This window comes from Lynx canadensis, chromosome B3, assembly GCF_007474595.2.
Source record: "Lynx canadensis isolate LIC74 chromosome B3, mLynCan4.pri.v2, whole genome shotgun sequence".
NCBI lineage: Eukaryota > Metazoa > Chordata > Mammalia > Carnivora > Felidae > Lynx > Lynx canadensis.
The window spans coordinates 55,862,924-55,881,889 of record NC_044308.2 but is presented as its reverse complement, the minus strand read 5'-3'; the positions used below and the strand labels follow the sequence as shown (position 1 = coordinate 55,881,889).

The following is an 18,966-nucleotide window of genomic DNA, read 5'->3' as shown; positions in this document are numbered from 1 at the left end:
ATAAAAGAGAAAGCATTTCTTTCCCCTTCTAGGGCCATTTTTGCCCAATAATATATAACAATAATAGTCATAATGATACCTGTGAAAATCTACTAGAGGTTTACTATGGGCCAGGTTCTATGTTAGGTGTTTTATATAGATTGTCTCATTTCATCCTCAGAAGAGCCTATGAGGTAGTAATGGCAATTTTCCTAATTTGCACTTAAGGAAACTGAGGCTTAAAGAGGTGAAGTCAACCTAAACAAGGTCCCAGAGCCAGGAAGTAAATGGCACAAGCAAGTGTGAACTCAGACTTTTCAAACCCCAAGATCTATATTCTTTTCCAGCATTTTGCCCTGCCTCTTAACTTGTCCTCCTTCAGCAAAACTAGTCTCATGATTTTCCTGGGCCCTGCAATTCTGAGATACTTCCTTAAATAAGGTAAAAGCCAGATATTCTGAGGGGTTTGCATGGAAGAAGTTCTCTTTGGTTCATTTCTCTCAGGTATTTGGTTATTTCTAGATCTGTGCCTCCCCCATTTAGTCTTACTTTGATGTATATTTTACATTAAATACTTCCATTTATAATTTCTATGGCAAATCTGAAAGTATTTTTTTTTTTAAATAAAGCTTTATGCAGGGACAGGAAGCAATTAGTGGTGGGGCTTTATTTTTAGAGGATGAGATGGGTGGGGGTGGGGTATGGGGAGAAATTGCTTTCTGCAGTGTCAGATGAATGAGTTATAGGAAATGATAGCTCAGCCGGCAACTTAGTGCTTGCCAGTGAGTCAGCAGTGATTTCATCCTCAGCCTCAATGCCGGAATCACAGATGTGAGAGACACCCTTCCTGGTGAGGGCCCCTCCCTGTCCTGAGGTCTGGGACATCAAGGCTCTGCCCACATGATGTGAACTTACCTGTCATGGTGGAAAAAGATTCACAGAACTATCTGCCTCTTGTTTTCACACAAATATTTCTAAGTGTCCTTAGAATGGATGGGTGTTCCTGATCTTTACCCCTGTTACCCGGCAGAAACACCCAGTGACCTTCCATCCAGAGGATGAAGTTTGGGATGGGTATCATAGCAGAATTTTCTTCTTATGGCGACATTTCATATTTTTTACTACTTCAGCTTTCCAGGGCCTGTATAAATGGCAAAACATGGAAGCATGGTGGAAAAGTGAGACAGGAAGACGCTGCTTCAGAAAAACTGGTACATTAAAAGAGGTCACCTTGTCATGATTGGAAATATGTGCATGTGGCAAGAAGGTAGAACCAAATCATTTCGTTTGTTGCATTAGGATGGTAGGATTGAATAATTGTTTTTTACCTTCTTTTCTAGGTTCGATAAATAGGCTCAAGTTGTACAAAATTATTCTAAACATAATATTTTAGTATTTTAAAGAAATCCTTTAAGAAAAAAATGGCGAAATAGCTTTAATATTTTAGGACATCTTTTTCCCAGACTCTGCCCAGATTCTTAAGGTCAAGGTCATGTGATGATGACCCCTAGGCAATGGGTGAGGAGGACTGACTGTGCTCAGAATTTGAATGAGGGAGACAGTTAGTTCCTTTTCACCAAGTGGATGAGGTGGTATTATCCACACGTTGCAAATAAAGACACGAATGCTCAAAGAGACTGAAGAAGCTTCCCCCGGTCAAACAGCTCATAATGGTGGATGTCCATCCAAGCCCAAGTCCGAGTTTGCCAATGTTCACACTCTTTCGCCTTGAGTACAAAACGATGCTGCCACAGATCCCACTCCACCATGCTTTTTGCAGGGCATTTTCAGTGTGTTGACTTACTCCTGGATTCATCCTCCATTAGGAAAAAATGTATTGCAATATTGTTCTCTCTTTTTGCAAAACTAGAATTCTAAAACTCACATATTACTTGCCTTCTACTTTAGTTAAAAAGACCAACACTGAGACTATTGCATAGCTTCCATGCCTGTACATCTGTGTGTTTGACATTAAGATGATAGAAGAGGCATAGTAAGTACCCAGCTGAGTGGTTGGACTCACCCACAATTTGAAGTGATCTCCTAAAGTTAGGAAATGAGGGAAATGAGACTGTGACAAAGCTAAACGTTATACCATTCAGTACAGTAGCTGTGACAAGTATGGCTAAGGAAGGGGTAGTATTGTTGTAGAATAGAGCATTTATGGTCTCAAAAAAACAAACAAACAAACAAACAAACAAACCCATCCCATTGCCCCAACAGAGCTCTAATTTACTTTTTAAATAAATTAGTACCAGATAAAGATTTTTTTTAATTTTTGACAGTTAATGTTATACAATTAATGCTATGAACTTTGTTGAGATACTGACATACAATATACTGCACATACGTAAGTGTGCAGTTAAAATGTGACATATGCAGGGCACATGGGTGGCTCAGTTGGTTAAGCGTCAGACTAGCTCAGGTCATGATCTTGCGGTTCGTGGGTTCGAGCCCTGCGTCAGACTCTGTGCTGACAGCTCAGAGCCTGGAGCCTGCTTCAGATTCTGTGTCTCCCTCTCTTTCTGTCCCTCCCCCACTCACACCCTGTCTCTCTCTCTCTCTGTCTCTCTCTCTCAAAAATAAATAAACATTAAAAAAAATTTAATAAAATAAAATGTAACTTATGCATACACCTGTGAAACATCACTTTAACAAAGATAATGAATGTATTCATTACCCCCAAAATATTTTTTGTAATGCTGTTTTTTGAAGAGAAAAAAAAAAGTCAGTTAATTTTATCATGTAATTTGATGAAAAGAGCCTGGATGGGGACACAGGTGATGTGAGTCTGTACCCCGATCATGTTCTAAGTAGCTCCCTGAAATTTAGTGAGTCCCTTAATTTTTCCAGCCCTTGGTTTTCTCATCTGAAAAATGAGGGGGTTGGACTAGATGGTCCCTAAGGCCCCCTACGGTTCTAAAGTTCAATAAAGCTAAGAGGATAGGCATACTTAGGGTATTGGTTTGTGTCCAAATGGTTTTATGTAAAGAGGTAGACATCCCCAGTGGTCTGGTGTCAGCTGTGACTCCTCAGTGCTGTCCTGCTTAATTGATAGATCGTGAAATCATTTCATTTCTTTTAATTCTCTTTCACCCAGATTCAATGTCATTCATGTCATTGCCTCCATATTGGTCTTAGTAAGCTAAGGGAACTGTTCAACTTTAGGATTTAGGGCGAAGGCTTGAGTAATGCTGGGAATCTGGCAATGCCTTTAGCAAAGGTCTGATGAGAGGCGACAGTACCGTCAGCTCCCTGGAAATTTGTGAGGCAGCTTGGGCATTTTATGGTGGGGGGTGGGGTGGGGTCAGAGACAAGCTGTACTGGTTGTATTTCAGGCTGGGGGAAGGGAAGCAGATTGGAGTTTAATTAAAATTCTAATCCCAACTTAGCCCATCTTCTTGCCAAGTCAGCAGCCAGCATTTCTGTTTGTGGTTCTGGTGATCTTGCTGCGATGACATACGTAGTTACCTCAAAAAACTCTTGCAAATGTGCCTAAACCTTCAATATGCTCACCAGATGCTTTAATCAGACCTGGCATGGTGCCATCTTTTGCCTGTATTTTCAGAGATACCTCACCCAGCCCTGCCAGGATTCCTGGCTGGAGGAGGGCCCTGGAGAGAGCTGGTGGTGCAAATGGAGCTGATTACAAATGAGAAAGTTTCATTACACCATAGAGATCTTTCCAAATTGTTTCTGGTTTCCAGGTAGCTAAGTGGGATTTCTGAGGAGGGGCTGCTCTGACTTCACCTTGGCCCACCATGAGGTGCTTCTTGCTCTGTGCCTACATGCTGCTCCTGATGATTTCCCAGCTGAGGGCAGTCAGCTTTCCCGAAGATGATGAACCCCTTAATACAGTCGACTATCACTGTAAGTAACCTTAAGAACATTCCCCTTTTCTGAGAAGGGAGCTTTTTTGGTTTTGATTTTCTTTTTTTTTTTTTTTTTTTTTTTTTTTCAACGTTTATTTATTTTTGGGACAGAGAGAGACAGAGCATGAATGGGAGGGGCAGAGAGAGAGGGAGACACAGAATCGGAAACAGGCTCCAGGCTCTGAGCCATCAGCCCAGAGCCCGACGCGGGGCTCGAACTCACGGACCTCGAGATCGTGACCTGGCTGAAGTCGGACGCTTAACCGACTGCGCCACCCAGGCGCCCCTGGTTTTGATTTTCTAGGTGTATTTGTTTTTAGAAAGAGAGGGGTTTTTTTTTTTTGTTTTTTTTATGTCTAATCAATGTTTTGCATATTAATTTATCCATAATCATTTCTTAGTGTTTAGAGAAAGTGGGACAGCTTTGTTGGCTGCTTTTCTAAAGCAACCCATGTATAGGTTATATATTTCCAGTTAAAAGAAAAAGACCATTTGCTCACACTCCCTGTCTTTTATTCATTTATATTCAAGACCTTAAGAGAGGAATTTAGTTAAAACCCTTCTACAACTAGTATATACAGCTAATCAATGCTGTATATTGATTCTTCAGCTCCATAATCCTGACTGATGGTTTAGCCCATTTTTACTTGCAGATTCAAGGCAATATCCGGTTTTTAGAGGACGCCCTTCGGGCAATGAATCCCAGCACAGGCTGGACTTTCAGCTGATGTTGAAAATTCGAGACACACTTTATATTGCTGGCAGGTAATTTTCCTCTGGTTGGTTTATTAGATTAAAATTCTTTTCTCTTGTGGTGCTTGCATTAATGTGTCTAGTTCATGAAAAACTAATATGTGATTGTGATCAAAAATTGCAAGTAGCCAAAAATATTCACTGAGAAGAGGCAGTGTTGTGTACCAGGAACAAAATACAGAGCTAAAGCCTTCAGCGGTGCTATTTTATTACTGCCATCAAGAAATCATACACCATTCTTTATTCCTAAAGCAGCAGGAAAAAAAATCTTTCTTTATTCTTTTTTAACTTGGAATTATTCAAGCAAATATTAGAAGTATGTCTATGCTAATACCAAGTAGCAGCTTGACCCATGCCTGAAGAGAAGAGCGTTCTTTGCTCTCTAACCACAGCAATATATAAAAGCATCTCACTAATGAAAAAATATTCTTTGTTGACTTTGTGGGAGACATAGAAAATCCAAATGATCTCCAAAATACAATAAAGGCAGATCTGTAAAAATAAAATAAGAAGAAGCAGCTTAACATTTTTATGCATTCACATGATTTGACATACTGCCTTGTTTCCAACAGGGATCAAGTTTATACGGTAAACTTAAATGAAATCCCCAAAACAGAAGTCATACCAAACAAGGTGAGTGAGTGAAATTTATTTGCATTCCCTCAGAACTTGAATAATGTCCAAGATTTTTCAGTTAAAATATTGAACTTTGTTTTTGCTTGATTACTACAGAAACTGACGTGGCGGTCAAGACAACAGGACCGAGAAAACTGTGCCATGAAAGGCAAACATAAAGTAAGTAATACAGACTAGTGTCTGCCAGAGTTAGTCTTTATGTGGGCCTCATCCCACGGTGTCTGCCTATGGAATGTCTAATATTAACTGAATTATTACTTTCTTTAGGATGAATGCCACAACTTTATTAAGGTATTTGTCCCAAGAAATGACGAGATGGTTTTTGTATGTGGTACCAATGCATTCAATCCCATGTGTAGATACTATAGGGTAAGTATATTTCATACGGTGTGCTTTTTGTACCAACTTTTTTTCCCCCTCACTGCCATGCTGTTAGAGTTGAATCCTTTCTGCTATAACCCATTTATCTCTAATGCTATGGAATAATAAAGACAAAATTCGTCAAATAGAATTTCAGTACAAATAAAGGAGCATTGCCTACAAACAGGTACATTGAACAGATGTGACACTGGCTATTTATTTTTCTTTTATAGTTGAATACCTTAGAGTATGACGGGGAGGAAATTAGTGGCCTGGCAAGATGCCCATTTGATGCCAGACAAACCAATGTCGCCCTTTTTGCTGGTAAGATCCTTTAGTGTAATGAATATAAATGATTAATGACATTGAAGGTAAAAAGGAATTTAAAGGAAGAAAAAAAGCTCATAACTGGGGTAGCTACCTTGATATAGGTGTTTCGAAGTCTAGGAGCTATGAAAAAAAAATTTCCCAAAAACAGGGATTAAAAGTGAACATATAAGGCACCCAGGGGCGCCTAGATGGCTCAGTCAGTTAAGCGTTCAACTTAAGCTCAGGTCATGATCTCACGTTTCCTGGGTTCGAGCCCTCATCAGACTCTAAGCTGATAGCACAGAGCCTGCTTGGGTTTCTCTCCCCCTCTCTCTCTGCCACTCCCCACTTGTGCTGTCTCTGTCTCTCTCAAAATAAGTAAAAAACTTTAAAAAATTATTTTAAAAAGTGAAGATATTATAAATAGTCTCACACATGGCTCTGTTGTTAACTAGGTCAGTGACCCCGAATAAGTTGCTTAACTTATTGATACTTAGATCCCTCATCTGTAAGATTAGGTAATACCATGGGCTGACTTGTCGCAGGTTGATTATGAGCATCAGATCTAGGTTTATTTGTATACATAGCGATAACAGGTGAAAGCACTCTGAAGGAAAGCACTACATAGGATAACACACTACAGGATTATTATGGTCATCTTACCCAAATTATAACTCTGGTTTCAGATGGGAAGCTATATTCTGCCACGGTGGCTGACTTCTTGGCCAGTGATGCTGTTATTTATCGAAGCATGGGGGATGGATCTGCCCTTCGCACAATAAAATATGATTCCAAATGGATAAAAGGTACCTTTGGAAAGCAGGGTGTGTGAATGCCAAGGGTGGTGGGATGGCCAAGTGGGAACAGGAGCCGTGGCATCAGGAGGTTCAGTGCATGACTTTATGTTCTTTACAGAGGGCAAGTCCAAGTTGCTTCGGTTGTGAACAGGAGCATTGACAAGGAAAGAGGAGACTAGTAGCCATGTTGGGAAAGTAGATTCATCTACGATTTTATCCTAGTGATTTCAAAAAAGAGAGATCTCATTTCTGTGTGCCAAAGTGCCTACCTCTAAGTGCGCATATGCTCCTGGTCCACGCCCACCTACCTATCCTGCAGAGTTAGTAGTGAGAATCAATTAGTTCATATCTGCAGAGCTGTCTTATTCTTTGGAGTCCAGATATCAAGATTTTTTTATTCTCAGTGTAAGGAGTTTTCTTCCCCAGTTAAATAGGTTAATGAATAAATCTGTTAAAACAAAGACCTTTGCTGTAGTTCAGTTCCTGTAGGCTTTTTACAGTCCATTAGCTGACATTAAAGACTCTGGGTTCCTTGAAGCTTCCACACCCCCATACTGGCACTCCTGGAGCTCACTGGTGTATTGAAATTCACATTGGCTTGTATATAGCCATGCAGTATCTGTCAGTCATGCCTAGCAGTTGGGGTCTTATGCGAATTGGAGTATCCTTTAGAAACCAGTTTGTTTTCAAATTTTCTTTCAGAGCCACATTTTCTTCATGCCATAGAATATGGAAACTATGTGTATTTCTTCTTTCGAGAAATTGCTGTGGAACATAATAATTTAGGCAAGGCAAGTATATGCACTTGACTCATCTTATGGACTTGTCCTGCGTGGAATCGAGCCCGCTTCAGTAGAGTTATGCACTCTGTGTATTTTCCAGCACTCAGTGCATTTAGGGTCAAGTGCAAAGAAGTGAGTTGCTTATCATGAGAATAATTGCTGGAAAACACCTGAACAACGACCAGAGTGAGAACAGCAGCCTTGGGCCTTGAGAAGGTTTCATTTTTTCTGTCACTACAGAGAGTGTTCTTCAGGCACCCTTGAGCTATGGATGCTTCTTTAACACTTTAGAAATCTGTTGGTAGTTTATTCTTTGTCAGAGTCAAAAGACAGAATGGAAAGTAGAGGCCACTTTTCAATTTTGAGTGCTTCAGCAGAAGCCCACGTAATTTGAAAGTATCACAACGTCGTTATGCCAAGTTTAAGGATGGCACATTTCATTAACAATACAAGAAACCGGGTGGGAGGCAAAGTGAATGCCTGCATTCACTCAGGCATTTCCAGAGCTCGCTTCTTGGGGAGCTTGTTTGGCAGACCAGGGAAATGGCCTTTTTTTTTCCTTACAGGTAAAACTAGTTTTACATTCTAACTGTACAAATCCCTAGAGAGAAGATTGCTAGATTCTTTGCAGCCAGACGTATCTTTAGCATTTTTGTGTCCCTCCCTTAAATTGCAGCTTTTTGTTTCCATTCCCCCTCCAAGCTCATAACCCTGTTGCTTTGCTTTTGTCCCTTGGGCAGGCTGTCTATTCCCGTGTGGCCCGCATATGTAAAAATGACATGGGTGGCTCCCAGCGGGTCCTGGAGAAACACTGGACTTCATTTCTGAAGGCTCGGCTTAACTGTTCTGTCCCCGGAGATTCCTTTTTCTACTTTGATGTCCTGCAGTCTATCACAGACATAATACAAATCAATGGCATCCCCACTGTGGTCGGGGTGTTTACCACACAGCTCAACAGGTGAGGACAGATCCCTGGCACTTCAAAAGCTGCTCTGTGCTTGCCTAAGGGACCCAAGAGTGGGCCTACGATTGCCTGATGGTTTTCCTGATGGTTTCCCCCTTTTCAGCATTCCTGGTTCTGCAGTGTGTGCATTTAGCATGGATGACATTGAAAAAGTATTCAAAGGACGGTTTAAAGAACAGAAAACCCCAGATTCTGTTTGGACAGCAGTCCCTGAAGACAAAGTACCAAAGCCAAGGTAAAGAAAAAAGACAGAAAGTGTTTTTGTCTTTAACAAAACCCTCTGGTCACTGGAAGCAGCCATCCTCAGAGAGCAGAGGGGGCCAACCTCCCAGGCCAGGATGGGGTCCCTGGGCAGCATTGCAGACAAAGTCAGTAAACATAGCCCTGCAGGGGTGAATGCAGAGAACCCACTGAGTGCAGGGAGATAGCGATGCTCCTTGGTTTCGCTCATTCTCCTTTCTTTCTTGGCCTCTTCTTTCAGAATGGACACTTATTCCTTAGATAGTTTGTGAGGGGAAAAAACACACTGTTTTCCTTTCAGGCCTGGCTGTTGTGCAAAGCATGGCCTTGCTGAAGCCTATAAAACCTCCATCGATTTCCCTGATGAAACCCTGTCGTTCATCAAATCCCACCCGCTAATGGACTCTGCCGTCCCACCCATCGCCGATGAGCCCTGGTTCACAAAGACTCGGATCAGGTAAGACTGCAGGAAACAGCACCCCACCGCCCTCAAAGGCCCTCTCTTCCTGTCGGCCTCCCCTCTGACTTGGCATACCTCCTCTGGCAGGTACAGACTGACGGCCATCGCTGTTGACCATTCTGCTGGGCCCCACCGGAACTATACAGTCATCTTTGTTGGCTCTGAAGCTGGCGTGGTGCTTAAAGTTTTGGCAAAGACCAGTCCTTTCTCTTTGAATGACAGCGTATTACTGGAAGAGATTGAAGCGTACAACCACGCAAAGTAGGTGTATTTTACGAGAATGCTTTTCAGCACTGCTCAAAGCTTTCCGGTGTGTGTTTCATCCAGCAATTTCCTTTTAGTCCTTGAAATTAGCAGTGGTTTGGCATATTAAGTGTTTTGGGGTTTTTTTTCCCCCTCCCTGAAATAAATCCTGAGTTTGTTGTGCTTCCTGAGTCCACTGGGGCTAAAATGGTGGACAGTTGACGAGTTTAAAATAACTCACCCCATGTTGTTCACCTGTGGGCAATGAGAACATGTTAGCACCACCCCTGACACCTTCAGGTATGTTTCAGGATGTCACCTGCTGCAGACAGTAGGTAGTAAGTATACACACATGCACACACGCAATACCACTCTTCCAACCCCTGATATAAAAAAATAATTGGCCACTAAAACAAAGAAGAAATAGGTGATAGAAATGGAGCAAAGGAGACTAAAGAGAGACCCAGAAAGATCTAGTGCAGCGAAATTTAAGTGCACTGAAACACTGTCCTTTTTCTTCCCTTCCAACGTGGTCTTCACAAACATAGTTCCCTTCGGTCACCAGAATAGGAAAGCGATCTTAAAAAGACTCTTTGTCCAACCTGAAATTGAACAACCGTGCAGAGCATCAGAAGTTGAACCACAGATTTATTACTTCCCAAACTCTGTACCTACCTGGTTTGCTACCGGGAATATTCCTTAAGATACCTCAGCTCTTAGTAATTGCACAACCAAACCCCACTTGTCTTGTACATTTCATGTAGCTTTTGATTTACTAAACATATGGCTTCAAAATGCATCCCAAAATATAGGTGTAATGCTGAGAATGAGGAGGACAGAAAGGTCATCTCATTACAGTTGGATAAAGATCATCATGCTGTGTATGTGGCATTCTCTAGCTGCGTTATTCGCCTCCCCCTCAGTCGCTGTGAGCGTTATGGATCCTGTAAAAAGTAAGCTGAGGGTTCTTTACTTACCATGAGTCTTGCAGCATCTTGACCTTCAATGATGAGAAAATCCAAGTTATGTTCTGTTTGTTTTTATATAGGTCTTGTATTGCATCTCGGGACCCATACTGTGGCTGGTTAAGCCAGGGGGCTTGTGGCAGAGTGACCCCAGGGATGCTGTAAGTATGTTTTGTTACATTAGCTGAGAGCTGCCTCTGTCTTCTCTAGGGTCTCTAAAGCTAGAAATGTTAGAAAAATTCCAATAATACTGCTTTTGTTTTTTTTCTTCCTTTCTTTTCTTCATTTTCTTTTCTTTCTTTCTTTCTTTCTTTCTTTCTTTCTTTCTTTCTTTCTTTCTTTCTTATGGGAGAAATAAACAAGAAAATCGGGAGTTGTAAGAAGGAAGGGAGATTGTAGACAGTAGCCTAAGGGAAATGGATGGAGAGAAAAAACAATTCTCTCCCCTGTCTTAAACATTTTAGTGGCCAGATGTTGAACAGGAATCCTCGTTTTAGCAAGCTATGTTGAAATGTCCATTTTTTCTTACTAATCAGTCTGTGTTCTTGATTCTGCTCTGGTTGTCACTTGTGTCCCTATGAAGGCTGTTAACCGAAGACTTCTTTGCTTTCCATAACCACAGTGCTGGAGGATATGAACAAGACACAGAATATGGCAACACGGCCCACCTAGGGGACTGCCACGGTAAGACCGGATCTTCCTTTCCCTCCTGGCAATTCTTTTTAACCACACTTGCACGTGAACATTATTTTACAATCAGCCTTTTAATGACTCAGGACACATAACCACATAGCATTTAACTTAAACTTCGCAAAAGCTGAGCTGTTTGGTCATGGGGATACATTAGAGAAGAGTCTTACCTTTTATTTTTTTTTCCTTCACCATTTACAATTTTGTAGAAAATCTAGAGAAAGGTAGTCTAACCAGTAGGTTAATCTTTTTATTTATAGTCTTTTCTTTTGACTTTTTTAGTTAATTGGAATTCATAAATTTTTGCTTTCTTTTGGTTACTTTTTACTGATTACTTGTTCCTTTAATTCTTTTAGAAATTTTGCCTACTTCAACTACACCAGATTACAAAATATTTGGCGGTCCAACATCTGGTTAGTTTTTTTTAATTTTTTTGAATTAACAACCTTTTCTTTCCTTCAGTTCAGCATTTTCAGCCCCTTCTCCCCTCCTTTTGCGCAGTTTGGCAGCCCTTCATGTTTCTGCTTTGACTCATAATCCCACTGATGGTACTGAAAGACTTTTTCTTACTCAGCACTCCACCTCTGTGTAGCATGTTAACAGTTCATCATTGACCAAGGCACATCCCCTACAAAAAATCAAATGGATTCACATAGACTGCATTCCAGCTGCACGCCTGCCCACCCGAGCTTCCTTCTCTCTCACCCTTGTGCATTGTGGATGTTCCCTCTGGCCATCTATATCCAATGGATGGCAGAATTTCATTATTTTCCCCTTCTTTCCTTACCTTTCCTAAGACCTAGTAAACAAATACACATTTCCCCAAAATGTGTATTTATACATTTTAGACATCTTTTTTGAATGGTTTGTGGGGATCCCGGGAATCTTTGAATGTTGTGGTCTCAGTGTTGTGAAAAAGGCTTCTGTTGAAGGAAGCCGGTATCTGATGTATTAAGGTGTTCAACGACCCACTGTCTGTATCTGTTCTGGAGCCTTCATCTGTGACCATCGTGCCACTCTGAACGGGGGTCTCCAGAGTTTTAATCTAAAACTGTGTGCTTACATTCTGAGGGCAAAGCTACTTTGTGGAAATCAGTAACACACATGCTAAGAGGTTAAGTTCCTTCTGGTCCTATTGCTGCTTCCAAAACTCACAGCAGTTTCATTCTTCAGAAGGGAGAAAAGGATGGCAGGTCTTATGTATCAGAACATCCTTATCGGGCTTATAAATGCCATTTCTTTTGCATGAGTTGCTGCTAATTCTTTGGAATAAATTCCCCGAGCATTTTGAAGGGTATAGGCAAGGTTCATCCGTGCTTCGGTGCTTTACCATGGATGGTGTGAGGCCTCAGTGCACAGATGGATGGGGAGTCCATGGTAAAGCAGAGCAACCTGCTTTATCAGGTCAAAACCCAAGTGTTGACACGGACATAACCAGGTGTTTCCTGATGGAGTTACGCTGTAGGTTCCCCAGTGAAGGATACATCTCTAATAGTCCATGGAAATGCTTTTAAACATATACACAAAAAAGAAAGGAAATGATGCTGTCTCACAAAATGACGAGAAAAAAGCAATTAATCTCTGGGATTTGTGTTACCCATTCCATGAGGGTCATTAATCACCTGAGGGGCTTCGGTAGGAGTGTTTTGAATGTCTTTAATTTTGAAATCTGCTTAATACGTCTTTTTTGTTCATTTTTAGTTTTTCCTTTTCCCTTGCAAGAAAGCAATTTGGTGTAGTCTCTTTGGATGTGTTTTCATGAAATCATAGAATAGGATTTCTCATAAAATTGACTTAAACTTTACTTAAAAATGCAACAGACCAGTCAGAAAAAAAATCTACCCACGTTAATAAAAATCTGTTTGCCACCACAGACATGGAGGTATCTTCATCATCTGTTACCACAATGGCAAGTATCCCAGAAATTACACCTAAAGTGATTGATACCTGGAGACCTAAACTGACGAGCTCCCGGAAATTTGTAGTTCAAGATGACCCAAACACTTCTGATTTTACTGATCCTTTATCAGGTATCCCAAAGGGTAAGGCCTCACCAGGGAACTCATCTCTCGCTGAGTGGAAACCTGATTCCTGATATCTCTGAGGAGCTAGTGGACTTAGGGTTTCCCAGAGGTGAACCAAAACAGAGCCCTGCTGTTGTTCACGCCACCTCCGCTGGCTGCCTCACTCTGCTTTCTGTGCTTATATCGGAGTGCATTCCTTCACAGATGAAAGAGGTGGGAAACTGTGAAAGAAAGAGGTGATGACGTAGCCACTCAGACAATCTCATCTGTGTTGGTTTCTGCCCGAAGACACTGAGAGTCTGCTCAGTGGCAGAGAATTTCCAGGGCCACCCCAACAACATCAAAACACAAACTCATTAATTGCAAATATCCTGATATCAGATGTTTTGTCTAAAAGCCTTTCCCAGCCTTCTGTTTAACTTCAATTCCGAATGCAATATGAAAAGGATATATGAGGTGCTAGTAAGTTGCTTGAATGTCACAAGCAATAAAACATAACAGAGCACTTGTCCCTAACTATCATTTTCTGCCCTTAATGGAAGCAGTTATACAACAGTTGCCTGGATGAGGTAGCTTATTAGACATCTTACTCTGGGGGAAAAAAATCTATTCTTTGGTGCTTAGTAAACTATGGTATCAGGTTTCCAATCAGTTTTTATGCCAGTGCATTGTCATTTATGATTTACATCTGTTGATTTGGGTTTTATATGTTTTCATTGTAAGCAATTTTATAATCATTCTTTCTCTTTTGTTTTCCTTAGTAATATCATTTCTTTCTACTTTTCTTTCTTTGTCTTTTCCAATGACACTGAATGCCATAATCCCGAACAGTGATTAAAAACAACTAATGACCAAAGGCCTTAGTACTAACCTAAAACAACAGAATCTTCAGAATTCCTCTGACTTACCTTATACTGGGATAACTGTGCTTATAGCATGTAACAGACTTGGATACCTCTTAAACTAACATTTCTTTGATTGACTGTTAGATGTCTGTGGTTGCATTGAAAATCCCAATAATTATAAACTAATTCACTCTTCGTCTGGTCTAACTTAAATATTTCTTAAATAGGTCAAGACAATTGGATAATATTACTTAACTGATACATATTAAACTTCTTTAGACTGTCTGGATTTCTTTCATAGCAGGCAATTCAAGAGTACTTCACCTGAAGGTGGAATGAAAAAAATTAGCAAAGTAAACATGAAAGTCCATATTTGTAGCTAACAGTGACCAAGCAGGTGCTTTTAGTTTGTGAACCAATTGTGTGTCTTTATTCTAGTTAAGATAGCATAAGTTTATTTGCTTAATTATTTTAGCATAATGGACATTCATGCCAGTCCATACGTTTTCCTAATTCCAGCAGTTGCCCTTTAATCCTGATTTATGAATTAGGGGAAAATCATGAGACAAAACATTTCTTGAATTTAAAGTTGGCCATTTAGAAAATACCTACTTTCTAACTCTTAATTTTTAGGCAAAAAAAACAAAAACAAAAACAAAAAACCTTGGAGTTTTGGATGTTAGATAACAACTACTTACAAGAGATTTCGGGGGGAAAGACAGGCACGTAGGAATCAGTGGGAGATCAGAGTTATCCTGGCATTTGCAGCAATCCTATATGTCTCTGGGGATCCGATCGCGATTAAAGAAAAATGTATAGGTGGACTTTTAGAGTCTCCCTGACCCTCCAAGCTAAGCATATGGACCATGTGAAGGTAGTGCTGGCTCACAGGAAGCCATTTTCTGGCTGATATTGTCTGAAAGAAGCACCTCACTCAGACTCTTTTCCTGTGTATCTGTTGCAGGTGTACGATGGGAAGTCCAGTCTGGAGAGTCCAACCAGATGGTCCACATGAATGTCCTCATCACCTGTGTCTTTGCCGCTTTTGTTTTGGGTGCGTTCATTGCAGGGGTGGCAGTATACTGCTATCGCGACATGTTCGTTCGGAAAAACAGAAAGATTCATAAAGATGCAGAATCTGCCCAGTCGTGCACAGACTCCAGTGGAAGTTTTGCCAAACTGAATGGTCTCTTTGACAGCCCAGTCAAGGAATATCAACAGAATATTGATTCTCCCAAATTGTATAGTAACCTGTTGACCAGTCGGAAAGAGCTGCCACCCAGTGGAGATACCAAATCCATGGTAATGGACCATCGGGGCCAACCTCCCGAACTGGCTGCTCTCCCCACGCCTGAGTCTACACCTGTGCTTCACCAGAAGACCCTGCAGGCCATGAAGAGCCACTCAGACAAGGCCCACGGCCATGGGGCTTCAAGGAAAGAAACCCCCCAGTTTTTTCCTTCTAGTCCACCACCCCATTCCCCATTAAGTCATGGGCATATCCCCAGTGCCATTGTTCTTCCTAATGCCACTCATGACTACAACACATCTTTCTCAAACTCCAATGCACACAAAGCTGAAAAGAAGCTTCAGAACATTGACCACCCGCTTACAAAGTCATCCAGCAAAAGAGATCACCGGCGTTCTGTGGATTCCAGAAATACCCTCAATGATCTCCTGAAGCATCTAAATGACCCAAATAGCAACCCCAAAGCCATCATGGGAGACATCCAGATGGCCCACCAGACCCTAATGCTGGATCCTGTGGGACCTATGTCTGAGGTCCCACCCAAGGTCCCTAACCGGGAAGCATCGCTGTACTCTCCTCCTTCAACTCTCCCCAGAAACAGCCCAACCAAGCGAGTGGACGTCCCCACCACTCCTGGAGTCCCAATGACTTCTCTGGAAAGACAAAGGGGTTATCACAAAAATTCCTCCCAGAGGCACTCTATATCTGCTATGCCTAAAAACTTAAACTCACCAAATGGTGTTTTGTTATCTAGACAGCCGAGTATGAACCGTGGAGGGTACCTGCCCACCTCCACAGGGGCAAAGGTGGACTATATTCAGGGAACACCAGTGAGTGTTCATCTGCAGCCTTCCCTCTCCAGACAGAGCAGCTATACCAGTAATGGCACCCTTCCTAGGACGGGACTAAAGAGGACACCGTCCTTAAAACCTGATGTGCCACCAAAGCCTTCCTTTGTTCCTCAAACCACGTCTGTCAGACCACTGAACAAATACACTTACTAGGCCTCAAGTGTGTGCTATTCTCCGTGTGGCTTTATCCTGTCCATGTTGTTGAGAGGATGATGTTGTAAGGGTACCTTAAGACAAGAGACTCCCTTGTATTTTAAGAGAACCAAGTGGCCAAAGAAACTCTTTCTAACTTTGGCAACATCAAAACTTGCCACATGTAGCTACTACAGCAAAGCTTCTGTGTACTTGCCTGAAAACAAAGGAAGGTGCTGGTCATTCCATTTCTTTTGTTTGAAGCTAAAGAGATGTGTAGCACCCAGGGGGCTACCTTACCAGTATAGAGAGCTGATACAGTACTCAGAAGAGTCTGTGAGCAAATACTTGAAAATGGGTTCAACTTAGACTACCATGATGTGTGGTCTTCCCATTAAATGTGAACATTTTAATTGTATGCATTCACCTTGCCTCTTGCACAAATGTCAAAAAACAATGGTAATGTCTCAAAGAAATGAACTTGTAGATTACCAAACAATTTGCTAAAACTCCAGTCTTTGACCCAAACTGTAGCATTTTTTTCAAAGGGTGGCATTTTTTTCATGCCACCAATGGACTGTGTTGCCTGTGTGCGTGTGTGTGTGTGTGTGCGCGCGTGCGTGCGCGTGTGTATGTGTGCGTGTGTGTGTTCTGTACCCATGAGGATTTGTTCTGGTGCCCATTGCATCTTTTTGTGCTATGGACTTGTTTACATTGCGCATGACTGAACAAGAGACAATAACTTCTTCCCACAGCAGTCCATTGGGTTCAGCTTTGAGAAAGAAATAAAATCAAGGCTGATCTGACCATCAAAATGATTAACTTGACTTACATGGTCCCCAATGCCAGAATGTAAGAGTTCTAAGTAATTTTGTGCTGCTATTCATTAAAACTTCTATTACAGTCTTGCCAGCTTAAGGAGATAGAGATGTTAAGAGGGATCCTTGATTTATTCACCAGTATTCAGTAGTAAAATTTACCTGTCCACTGTGAATCCAAGCCTGACTCACTGTATTTAACCTTGGACACACTCATAAGGTTTTATTTTGATGTTGTTTGGTTTCTCCCATGTAGTACAATTTCTCTTCCTTTAACTCCTCCTACCCCCAAGATAAATGAACAAAACAGAAGACAAAGGAAGGAAGTATGAAAGCGATTATAATTGGCCTAACAGAGAGAGTCTATGAAAACCGAACAGTGGTGCAATCATGTTGTCTATGTTGTGTTAATATGAGAGTTTTCTTTGAAGTCATGCAGGTAATGACAATATACTGTAAATATTACATGTGAGTTTACCTGAATCTGTGCATTTTGTGCCTTATTCATGAGAATGATAGAAGTACTAAAATATGTCAAGTGTTTTCAGTAGAGCACATCATTTGCCGAGTGCCAGTTGTAAATGTTTTTCAACCAGCACCTGAAAAGACTTTTAAAAAATCGTTAAAACAACCTAGAACAATTAATTGTGAAACAATCCACTCAAATAGCAGCATTACATCCTTTGCCATGATAAACATTCCACTCCTGCTTTCCTAAGGATGAAACAGTGATAATGTGAAGTCAAATGAGGTTTCTCGGGTAATGTGACACCTGTGGAAACCATAGAGTCATTTATTGGTAGTTTTGCAGAAGCCACTTACAGCTGATGATGTGTAACCCTGATGCAGTTAATATGCTGCACACCACACCATGGTTTATTGAACCTAATCTAGAAAGTATCCAGGCAGAGGAATGCTCCTGACTTAAGTCAGACAAATAAGTTCAACCGATTTCTTGGGATAACACTGATGATACATATGACTTGGGGGAGGATGGGTTGCAGAAGACCAGAGCATTTTTATACAGATTGTAGAATACTGATAGAGTTATTCTTTTCCTTTGAGAATATTGCTTTCTAAAGAATGTGATTCCCTGAGATCTGTGGAAGCTCAAAATCTAGAACTTCTGTTCTCAAAACACTTCAGCTTTGCAACTAAAATGTTACAGATTAATCGTAAATTAAACCAACCAACGGTAAACACTACTCAGTCCACCGCCAACAAATGCGTTTGAGTTCACCTTACCGATATTAATCCCGGCGTGCAGAAAACGGAACAGTAACTCTATGTGAACCCAGATAACATTTTGTAACATTGTGCTGCCTTGTAGTTTGTAATGTGAGTTCGATCAGTATTTATGTTGAAATTTCTAACATAAAATCTAGGCTCTATCCTGTTAATTTAATTTTTAAATGCTTTATCCATTTGTGCAAAGGTAAACACAGATTGTATCTTTTTTAATGGTACGGCATAAAAAGTAACCCTAAAGTGAAGTGGCTCTATACTGTTTTATAGAGTACTTTAACATGTATAGATATCTTGTAAACTTGTATTGTGGATGTGTAAATAATATGTACTTTGGGTTTTTAACACCGCATGTAAAGTCAAAATAAAATATACAAATCATTACACCCTGTCTCTTGGTATTGAAGAGGTTTATGACTTAACCATGTTTTAAAAATATTTTATAGTCCATCAGCACCAGTGAGAGTTTCTTTTAAAATGTACCAGAATATTCTTATCCGCAATGTTTGCTATTTGGTCATGGTTATACCACCATTCTCTTTGTGGAAAGCTGATAGTGAAAAACTGAGATACGAGTCAGAAAACCAGATGAATTATGCTGATCAGCAGTCAAATGCGTGAGGCAGGTGTACCAGTGACTCACCTTGTCCGCGTATCTAGTTCAGCAGACATTTTTTAAATCCGTGATTTGTATTCCCCCATGAAGATTTTAATGTCATTTTAGTCCAGAATCATAGCTGACAAACCAGGTT

At 40.9% G+C, this 18,966-nt stretch overlaps 1 protein-coding gene across 8 annotated transcripts in view; it reads left to right on the top strand.

The window, feature by feature from the left end:
* SEMA6D (semaphorin 6D) overlaps positions 1 to 18,605 on the top strand; it is a 55,286-nt gene extending 36,681 nt beyond the window's left edge. For 2 of the 8 annotated variants that reach the window (XM_030318252.1, XM_030318250.1), the window contains exons 2-19: positions 3,687 to 3,849; positions 4,505 to 4,616; positions 5,177 to 5,237; positions 5,337 to 5,399; positions 5,508 to 5,609; positions 5,834 to 5,924; positions 6,596 to 6,715; positions 7,409 to 7,497; positions 8,229 to 8,446; positions 8,556 to 8,687; positions 8,994 to 9,149; positions 9,240 to 9,413; positions 10,208 to 10,348; positions 10,444 to 10,521; positions 10,944 to 11,044; positions 11,407 to 11,463; positions 12,925 to 13,092; positions 14,884 to 18,605. In XM_030318252.1, coding sequence (XP_030174112.1) covers positions 3,741 to 3,849; positions 4,505 to 4,616; positions 5,177 to 5,237; positions 5,337 to 5,399; positions 5,508 to 5,609; positions 5,834 to 5,924; positions 6,596 to 6,715; positions 7,409 to 7,497; positions 8,229 to 8,446; positions 8,556 to 8,687; positions 8,994 to 9,149; positions 9,240 to 9,413; positions 10,208 to 10,348; positions 10,444 to 10,521; positions 10,944 to 11,044; positions 11,407 to 11,463; positions 12,925 to 13,092; positions 14,884 to 16,172 — 3,261 coding nt within the window. In that variant the 5' untranslated portion in view covers positions 3,687 to 3,740 and the 3' untranslated portion in view covers positions 16,173 to 18,605. The remainder of the gene's footprint in view (positions 1 to 3,686; positions 3,850 to 4,504; positions 4,617 to 5,176; positions 5,238 to 5,336; positions 5,400 to 5,507; positions 5,610 to 5,833; positions 5,925 to 6,595; positions 6,716 to 7,408; positions 7,498 to 8,228; positions 8,447 to 8,555; positions 8,688 to 8,993; positions 9,150 to 9,239; positions 9,414 to 10,207; positions 10,349 to 10,443; positions 10,522 to 10,943; positions 11,045 to 11,406; positions 11,464 to 12,924; positions 13,093 to 14,883) is intronic. The other 6 variants (XM_030318257.1, XM_030318256.1, XM_030318259.1 and 3 more) reach the window with 6 other exon arrangements.
* The last annotated feature ends 361 nt before the right edge of the window (positions 18,606 to 18,966 follow it).